Source organism: Haliotis rufescens, unplaced genomic scaffold (genome assembly GCF_023055435.1).
Source record: "Haliotis rufescens isolate VD_foot unplaced genomic scaffold, xgHalRufe1.0.p SCAF_18, whole genome shotgun sequence".
In the NCBI taxonomy this organism is placed as follows: Eukaryota; Metazoa; Mollusca; class Gastropoda; order Lepetellida; family Haliotidae; genus Haliotis; species Haliotis rufescens.
The window spans coordinates 13,376,730-13,387,468 of NW_025963868.1; the positions used below are offsets into that span (position 1 = coordinate 13,376,730).

At 39.7% G+C, this 10,739-nt stretch overlaps 1 protein-coding gene across 1 annotated transcript; it reads left to right on the top strand.

Moving 5' to 3' along the window:
- The first annotated feature begins 6,378 nt into the window (after positions 1–6,378).
- On the top strand, positions 6,379–10,727 carry LOC124121878. The gene is made up of 4 exons (XM_046484964.2): positions 6,379–6,769; positions 7,218–7,310; positions 8,001–8,093; positions 8,458–10,727. Exons 1-4 carry the CDS (start codon positions 6,703–6,705, stop codon positions 8,586–8,588), a joined length of 384 nt encoding a protein of 127 aa, XP_046340920.2. The 5' UTR covers positions 6,379–6,702; the 3' UTR covers positions 8,589–10,727.
- Positions 10,728–10,739: the final 12 nt, after the last annotated feature.

The window sequence follows — 10,739 nt, forward strand, 5'->3', positions numbered from 1 at the left end:
TGCATGACCGTCAATATAGCTAAATACGTTTTTTTCCATTTCTTTATAATATGTTTGTAAAATAGTATCAAAACAAATGTTCTTATAAGTCCTATAAATCTTCGGAAATTATGGGCAATACTTGTATGCTTGTTCAATAGAGTTGACTGATGGGAGATGTGACTGAAGCTTAGACTGTAGATACAAACAGTTGCGGCGATTACAACATTGGCTCTTTGTTCTAGAAAGAATATGCAGGAAATGTTTAGCAATAATTATCTTCTTATACTATAAAAGCAACGTTTCGGTGCACAGTAAACTACGTTTATAACAAACTGAGAGATATCACGAACTGTTTTTTGGTCCCTGCCATTTGCTGCATATATGCTTATAACGAAATACGGCTATACCAAACTAAACGTAGTGTCCCTTTGAGTTTGTTATAACCGTAGTTTACTGTAATATTGTAGCTTTGTCAAGCAAAACTGAATAATAAACATGCTACGGCATTATATACAGTAGGTGAAGGTTTAACATTAACGACAATGTGCATAAACGGGAGAGATTAACATGAGCAGGTTAAATGACAACAGAAGGATAATAAGTTAACAACGTGGAGGACAGGTAACGAGGAAGCCATTATGCATGAAGCCATTTGTACAGAAGTTGTTATCTACAGATTGTGTCCACTTTGTCATCCGACAACTTCTCAACTTCAATAGGTATCTGCCTATTAAAATGTATTTTGAGATACATATAGATATATTGCATTATGGTTGTATTGATAAGTTATATAAAACGCATTATGGATGCAGGTAAATATCGACCAATACCTTAGCCGGGTATTTGTGATGCTACTGATTAGTGTCTTTTATTACTAATCAGTTGCTCGAGGTCAGAATCTATAAAAACAAGTAAACTAGATGTGCCACGTTCTCCACAGATATCCTTATAAAATGATTTAAGTCATTTTGTTACTACAAGATATTACATGTTCTTATCACAATGTCCTGAAAATTCTAATTAACAGATGAGGTGAAGTGAAATGCTGTTTTACGTCGCGTTCAAAATTATTGCGCTACATAAGCGTATTAATTAGTCCAGACTAATGTCAGTTTCGCTGTCTTTGCCCATTGAGACACCACATGCCGAATGTTAACATGGATACCCCACTGAGCCGGTCGACAAGTCCATGTTGTATCCCCTTACTGCCGGGCGTCTGAAAGGGTAACAACACATACCATCTTTTTACGGCTTCAGGGACGCGAATCGAATCACCGACCAAAGACGCTGTATCCACTGGACCAGGGAGGCTGGTACAGTAGCTGATGAATAAGAGAAAGTGACCACGTGATCCCTTTTAATCAACGCTGTCAATAAACAGCCAAACATATATATCTATCGGCTACACCACAATCAACCTTGAGTTTCCAAGTTTTAATTACTATAAGGATAACGCTATTTTTCAGGGCATTATCATTTGCAGAAGCCCGAGGTTTTCCATTAACTGCCCGACGAAGGAGGGCAGTTGAAAAGACCGAGGGCTTCTGCATATGATAATGCCCTGAAAAATAGCGTTATCGTTATTATAGCTAAAATGGATGGAATTTGTTATCAAATAAAAAGAAACAACAACATCGGTTTTTAAATTTTTTGCAATCAACACGAATGTCACTGACCCCATTTTACAAACATGGAAACGTCATAGAACAAACCAGATGCCGTCACTATAATACGTGACGTCACTTTCTCTACCTTATGACGTCACCTCACAACGGGCTTGATAATGGCCCGTCGTCAAGCATTATGAGGGCATTATTAAGTTACAGTGGCCCGCTCATTTCTGATAACGTGCGGGCGGTTTAATGATAATTCTATCCATTTTAGCTATAATACTATATACACGATATTTTAAAGAACTTTGGTGGTACGTTTTTCAGAGGAAAAGACACACACAGTGAATAATTTTCAATATATGATAAATTGAATCGGGAAGTGAGAAACATGGCTTATTTCATATCAGGATGACCTAGAAGAGCTTATTATTTGGAGTACATGGCGGAACAAGGAAGCATTGTTTGACATCCTGTGTACTGTAGTTTCGTTGGTTGCTTTGGTTGTTGTTTTACGCCGCACTCAGCAATATTCCAGCTATATGACGGCGGACTGTAAATAATCGAGTCTAGACCAGACAATCCAGTGATTGACATCATGAGCATCGATCCACGCAATTGGGAGCGAATTCATGGTCCACAGTCGCCTCTGTAGTTTAGGGTTATATTTACATATATATATATAGATATAGATATAGATATATATAGATATATATAGATATATATATATATATACGTCATTCACAGATGAAAACCAGTTGCTTCTGAAACACGTGTAGTGTCTGGATAATACAGTTTATTTTAATTCCAGATATATTAGAATATCGAGAAGAGCATTCCTTATGGACACTATTTTGTATTGGTACATATAAAGCTAAGAACAAAAACACTCAAACAAATCACATGCCTTACATATCCCTACAAGCTGGTCATTAGTGAATGTGACGTCACCTGTCATATAATTATTATCGATCCTGATAGCTCTCTGACTATCCATACCGAGAGTCTAAGTTGTGACAAAATGTTAACTTACAAATTATCCATAGTCACTATATGGCTGAAATATTGCCGATTTAACTTTAAATATTAACTCACTCACTACAAATTATCCATGAAAAGTTGTTTTGTTACAATGACATAAACAAACATAGATTTGTATTTAGAAATGAAACGAGGTGTTATCCAGAGGAGTGTTTCTCATAAATCTAGGCAAATGTAGGAGAATTTAGAACACTGAAGCCAGGAATTCGAAGTCAAAGTTGTGAAATGATTGTGATTGCTCCTGAAATTAAATGCTGTTCTCTTCATAAATATCTGATTAACTGTCAAAGAGTGATGAGTTCTAGAAAAACAGGATGCAGCGACTGGTTACACTTGCATGTGTAATGAACAAGCTTCCGCATCTCGATTTCAGAATATTGTAAAAATTCTGGGCATGGTCCATTTGAATTCTGTCCCGTGTGAAGCCTTCAATGCTACTCGTCCGATACACATGCACAGTCCACCCCGGATATAACGACTGAACGGCTGGGACGGTCCAACCATTATCTAAAAGCGACCCCAAATAATGCAGTTCTTTTGAACTGGAGTGTGGGTACCAGACAGAATTTGAGTACAAAGATGTGCGATAAATCGGAAGTACGTTCAGTGATGTGATGAAACCATTTCATCCGTTTCAACTCAGCTGGTCTGTCGGCCAGCGTGCGGTTATGTCACAACCGTTCCGTCAGTCGTGAATTAGGCCGTTTCCCTCTTACACGTGAGTGAGTGATGGGTTTAACGCCGCTTTTAACATTATTCCAGTTAAATAACGGCTTGCAGCTTAATGTGGAAGGAAAGCCCAATGTGATGCAGGTCGCAGACGTTTACCACTTCGGTGAAACCCACGAGCACAGGTATGGTGCTGACAATCATACACTGGAGCTAGGAATCGGCGAAATGTCCGGTTTTCATTACATCGATTGGTACCGATTTATTTTATACTTCTGTTAATTGTAAAATCCAATTTAAACATTTTAATATAAATAATGTAATCGACATAAGCAGTTTCGCGTTTGTTGAACAAGTTGCAAAGACAAGTTATTTTTTGTTCAGCATGTGAAAATAATATCCATTAATCTGTCGACCTACGTGCAACCTACAGGGCAAACGTACCTTCACAACATCCACCAATACGGCCATCCATGTGTTACGTTACAGTAATATAATCACAATACATCAATCTGTTATCTAATTCGAAATGTTCAGAAATGCCGTGATACTAGAGTATACGTCACAAAACGACAAAACTCGCGGATTTACATCCTCGTTTCAATGTGATCAGACTGAACTCTATGATGCAGGAAGTGAAATACAAGATATGATCGACAGGTTTGTGATGTGAGAAGAGTGTACAGTTATAATGTACATCCCCAAGGAAAGATGATATGTTTAAATGGTTGGTGTCTACAAATGGCATCCATCAATGAGAAACTGTCTTTGCGTATTTTTCTTGTGATAACATGGTTGGGTGGTTTTTATATAGACAGTATAATACAAATGTGAGCGTGTGTCGACTTGTGCTATTAAATAGGAGTTATCACGGTTCATGGATAACCTTCTGTTTATCAGTCCTCTATTTGAAGTGGGATAAGCGACATTTAATCACTAGGCTACCCCATCATCATTGACCAACAACAATTTATCTGAAGACACCATTCGATTAATTATGGCGTGTCTTTCATCAGCTACTGATATTACACTATACAGCAACAAAGTCAGGGTTCACTCTGGGAGTGTTGTGACATGGGCCCTTTATGTGAACATTTCAAATATCGCAGAGGTACGCCTATACAGCACGATATTAAAATACCCCTTGTATTTGAAAATGTGGGCCTTTTTTCAAATTTAGGGGCTATAGCACAAGGCCCCACCCTAGAATTATCCTTGTTAAGATTACTGAGGACAACGTCTGGACATCATTAGTAACAGATACTGACGTCGACCATACAGAAACAAACAAACAAACAAACAAATCAGGGACTGTCCATTTAATAGTGGTACACGACAGTACATGTGAATCACCCGTGTTATCACCACAGCAGTATTATTTTTTGTTTGTTATTATTATATGAATTATGAATGTAACTGGCTCTTATAGACAGAAGCTGTTATTTATAATTAGTCAAAGTTCAGTCGTGTGTCCTGTCTATAACAGTGAGTGAGTATGGTTTTACGCCACTTTTAGCAATATTCCAGCAATATCACGGCGGGGGACACCAGAAATGGACTTCAGACATTGTACCCATATCGGGAAACGAACCCGGGTCTTCGGCGTGATGAGCGAACGCCTAACCACTAGGCTACCCGACCGCCCCTCCTAACATGTCTCTTTTGTGATAAAGTTGTGTTGGCAAGTAGGATCTGTATCTTCATCGCTGATGGCTCTACCAGTGGATGTGTGAATCTGTTCTGTATCGTCCTGTCAGGTGATAAGGAGAGGAAGATCACATGGACTCTTCGTGAGTTCGAAAACCTGTCAACACACCATTCTCAACCCTAGGTTTAAAAAACCCAGCATGTATTGATCTTCGATGCAGCGAATTCAGTGTGTTCCGATCCTATACCTGACGCTATCAGTGTGTTCCGATCCTATACCTGACGCTGTCAGTGTGTTCCGATCCTATACCTGACGCTGTCAGTGTGTTTCGATCCTAGATCTGACGCTGTCAGTAAGTTTTGATCCTAAATCTGACGCTGTCAGTGTGTTCCGATCATAAATCCGACGCTGTCAGTGTGTTCCCATCCTAGATAACTAGGTATTATATAATGCGCCACCCGTGTATATTATATCTAGTTTTCAGTCCAAACCACTACCTCATACAGAGGTATAACGCGGCAATACACCTACGTCAAAGACTAACTAGACTACGGAGCGCGAGAAACACGCACTGTATCTACACTCTGCAAATGTTGTTACAGTCTTCGTACTTTGTCTTCATCCCATCATCTAGAGTAACCCTTGTTTATTTGTGTAAAATTAATCCCTGTGCATATATAATCTTAGATATGCATCCATGCCCACCAAGGTATTGATCGCTTGCTGGATAAAATAAATAGCATATATACCGACACGTCGCAAGAATAAAGAAGTTGAAATAATTCAAATGAATAACTAAATTCTATCTTCCTTGATACCACAGCTTCTAAAATGTCCCTAAAGATATTCCTCTTCATCACAATCAATGGAGTCAACCCAACAGTCAACCAAGGTTTGCCATATGGCTCGACCCGTGAAGATCCGGGGTAGAATAGGTCTTCAGCAACCCATGCTTGCCGTAAAAGGCGACTATGCTTGTCATAAGAGGTGACTAACGGGATCGGGTGGTCAGGCTCGCTGACTTGGTTGATGCATGCCATCGTATCCCAGTTGCGTGAATCGATGCTCATGATGTCAATCACTGGATTGTCTGGTCCAGACTCGATTATGTACAGACCGACACCATATAGCTGGAATATTGCTGAGTGCGGCGTAACAACAAACAAACAAACAAACAAACAAAGTAATATGGCTCAACGTTGACACTGATATGTTATACTACTCACATAAACACCATGTACAATGGCACATGTTTACTCCCCTATATATAGACCGATACAAATCTATCTGATAATTGTGAATGTTATCCTTATGTATTCAACAGTAACACGATAGGGACAGACAATGACATGTCAACTGTGGACAAACATAACGAGCGCCATAGTACGTTTGGAAGTTCAATCATATCTACACGGAAGCTTTTGAACATCATTTTGGTTTGATATTTACACTGTATTTCAAAGTGGCACATGAGTAATGTGTGTTTTGCAAACTCCAACACATAGTAAGTCTGTATCTTGATAAATATTTCGAGGTGACCGGTGGAATAACAAAAACAAGATAACTCTCTTGTTCCAAGGCGTCCAGTGCCACGAGGCAGATAGACATCCCTGACAAAGAAGGACGTTGTACTTATGCTGTGTTCCTTGTCACAACTGAACCCTGGTACACTGCTGCAGGGACCGGAGCCCATCTATAACATCAAGCTTGTCGGGTTCCTGAATTCTTGACGTGGTCCATCTCGCATATAACATGAACACACTTCTGATACTGATGTCATGCTTGACTCTCCAGACTGCCACATCAACATCAACAACTGGTGAGTAAACCATTACACTTCAAATGTCCGCCTTCTGCATGAACCTTTAGCAGGTACTTATGGATGGGTTTAACGCCGCTTTTAAGAGTATTCCAGTTATATCGCGGCGTGTCAGCTTAATGTGGGAGGAAAGCCTGATGTGATGCAGGTCTCAGACGTTTACCATTTCGGTGAAACCCACGAGCACTAGTACGGTGCTGACAAACCTAGAAACATAATCGGGGTGAACCTGGATTCGAACCCACAATCATAGGTATCTGGCGTGCCCAAGGGACGCAACTCTGCACAGCGAATCGCGGCGCCTTAGACGACTGGGCCACCCGTGCCCCCTTCCGAACCTTGAATCATTACACTTATATAACTATCTACTACAGACAATTTACTGCATAATTAGCTACATATATAAATGTCATAAATTAGATAAATATAAATTGACATAATTGTACAGGTGTTGCCAACAGCGATGCAACAGAGGTCACTCTCACCAGTGAGACGGCCACAACGATGACCAATAGCCAACCAACAGACAGCAATGACCAAGGTAATTCTTTCTACGTGACAATACATACATACTACTCGCACTATTCAGATCGTTAAGTAATGGATACACCTTCCGTGTTATCTGGGCGAACAAGGAAGACTCCAGAAACCGTGGCTATGCATAAAGGAGAGATCATGTTATATTTTCTTCTCACGTTCCCAGTATCCAAAATCAAGTTTCTATCGCGTAACGTGTTCGTGTTTCAGTTATTAACAAAATCTAGTTGTCTATGGTGACTGTTAACATGTCTAGGCAATCATATGGTTACGATGCTAGCGTATCCGGAATTCCGGGTTAGTATAGGTCACTACAGCCGGAACCCCTATTCACAAACCGTCTAAAGAGGACTGTATGGTAACAATGTGTGACCTGGCTGATCGTGTGACATTGTGACCTCATAGGTAAGATATTACTGACCTGTATGGTCTGATACAGTTAGTATCGGTGTGCTGTGATGTATCTGGATAAATGCTACCTTCGACAAAAACACACCAACTCACTCACGCATTCCACGCTGCTACATGCAACCTTGACACTATCTATTGGCCAAAGCTTTAACTTGCAGAATTGCATTGTTAATCACAGCTACTGGTGTTTCGCTACTTAATAGTGGTACAATGGTTTTCTTAGTGAATGAAGACCAAGTCCTCTTTAAATATATGTGTATATATTTGTTTTATTTCATCTCAGTGAAAGATTACAGTAAAGTCACAACGTCCTCAGCTGCAGCTTCAGCAGCAACAGCAGCCACACACCCAGAGGACCCTCCCTACACTGTGCTGGGTAAGTTGTGTTTGTTTCCTGTTTAACGCCGCACTCAGCCCTATTCCAGCTTTATGACGGCGGTCTTTAAATAATCGAATCTGGACCAGACAATCCAGTGATTGATATCATGAGCATCGATCCACGCAGTTTCGATACGATGACATGCATCAGCCAAGTCAGCGAGCCTAACCACCCGATCCTTCCAGACATTGACAACTGCGGTGCCCGAGACGACTGGTTCACCCATGCAGCGGAAACAAAAACTAACAGAGCAGATTGTACTTTAATTACTTCTGAGATTTGTTTCTTAACATTGTTACCAGTTATCAGCATACCAAACTAATTTGTCAATAGTTTTCAGGATCATTTTATTTTGTTTCAGGCTTTACTGACAGAAATGTATACAATTACATTATGTTTGGAACGACGTGTGGAAGTATGTTCATCCTTGTTAGCACAGCCTGCATATGTGCAGCGTGTCAGCAGGCCAAGCAAAGAAGACCAGTGAAATAACACTCGCAGTCGAGTACCAGAGGAATTAACATAACACGATATAACAGTCCTGCAGACAGACTTTCACCTCAGAACAGAACAAGAATGTGACAGAAAATCAAACCACGTGTCTCATATCTATATCACAGACACGCTACATTATCCATGACCCTTTCTATTTCTCAAATGCAACCACATCTCTTCTGTTAAGCCATTTGTCAACGATTTAATGTCATTCTATGTCATACATATGTACATCCACTACTGTATATAGTCAACAGTCAACAAAGTTAACTCTTAAAAACGTTGTCTTGTGCTTCAACAGGAATACAAGCCAGTGGGTGTTCTGGGTTAGAATTGTTCCATGTGTGCTAGTCGTAAGAGGCGACCAAATGGATCGGGTTATTGGGCTGGTGACATGTTTGATTGCAAAACAAACAAAACTAAACAAAAACATTGTATGCTACTTCTGGTCAAAGGGATATGTGTTGATAATATAATCAAAGATGTTTGATTGAATAAATTCATAAGAGTTATGTATCTCATAGGTTGGTAAGGTTTAAGGTTAAACTTATTTAGCACTTATGAATGTGACCAGACAATTGTAGTTTGGTTTAGCGGAATCATTTACCAGGAGTAGAACTGTACACAAAAATAAAGAAAAAAAAACAAAAATATCTATTATATAATATTAAATCGGTTTTCTTTTATCACATCATCTCTCAAAGGTGCTGCACGTTCACAAATGTAATCCTGTGATTTGAAGTAGAATAATGCACAATAACTATCAGCAAGAAAATTACCCCAAGGTAAGATATACTAGTATATAAATATGTAGTACATATACTACACTGTCATGGTCTTCCTGCAAGTAAAACACAAGACAAACGACGATAACGATGTCTGTTTGTCTTACTTTGCGTAGATACTTTGGTTGGACATGCAAATAGCGTTGGAGCTTCACCTGGCAATATTTTGTCACTCAGTTTTCACAAGCTGTTTTGTCAAATAGCTGGAAGAAAATCAAAATCATCATGAACGAACGAAGGCACTTAGCTAAATGTGTACGGTATCTCAGAAGTTCGAAGCTGTACAAGAGATCGACCTAGACAACTGACTCCATCTGATCCCGAGTCATAACGTCATTCCATGGAATGGCACTATTCCACTTCTCCGGCATCAAACACATTCAAGTTTTCAAGATCAGTGAGGAAAGTTGAGGCCACTGCATTTTGGGATACAAAGGGTGTGATCCTTGTTGATTGATTACTGGAGATTTTATCAAAGAAATGCGGTGAGTTCTACTACATCATGACAATGCCTCTTCTCACACCTCTCGACTTGCAGAGTCTCCGTGCGACAATGTAGGTTCAAAGGGCTTCCTCATCCTCCAAACTCGCCAGACATGACACAAAGTGATTGTCACCTGTTTTCTAAACTGAGAGAACACCTTTGTGGAAAGCGCTATGACGACAACGATGACATCAAGGCTGCAGTGAATGTTTTTGGTTGTTGTTTTTCAGATGGGTTCAGAAAACTTGTTCCTGACTGGAATTGAAAAGCTCCCTATCGATATGATAAGTGTATTGTAAAGCAGGGAGATTCTGTTGAAAAATATAATTAAAAACAATTTCACAATCGTTGGTTTTGTTTGTTGCGATTAGATCTTTTTGACCAGCCCTCTTAGGAATTTTATGTGCCTTGTTTAAAAGGTAATATCATGGATAGGGATATTTCCGTTTGTAATACAAAAGGTATGAGTAGTAATCTCACCAACAGAGAGTGCTCAGCTGATGAGCTGTTGAAACAGACAATTACTGAATATCATTTGAACTTGTATTTATTCTTTCACAGTGCAGGTACAATTGTTAACATGTCGAATGGTTTTACAATCGGCACAAAAGATAAAAAGCATTCAATTTACAAAACAATATAGTACACACGTACGTTAGCAAGTAACAGAGTTATCGTGGCTGGGGTGACACAGTGACACTACCTGGTAGACACTGGTTTGTCATATCTGTGATGCATGGACGTGTTGCTTAAAGGGTTGTTGTCTATGTTAATATTATATTCACAACTGAAGTTATTGGGATAGGTCAATGTCAAGACCTGCTTTGTCTGCCCCAATCCTCCCAGCATCCGACGCCCACCCACCACCCTGTCACAACC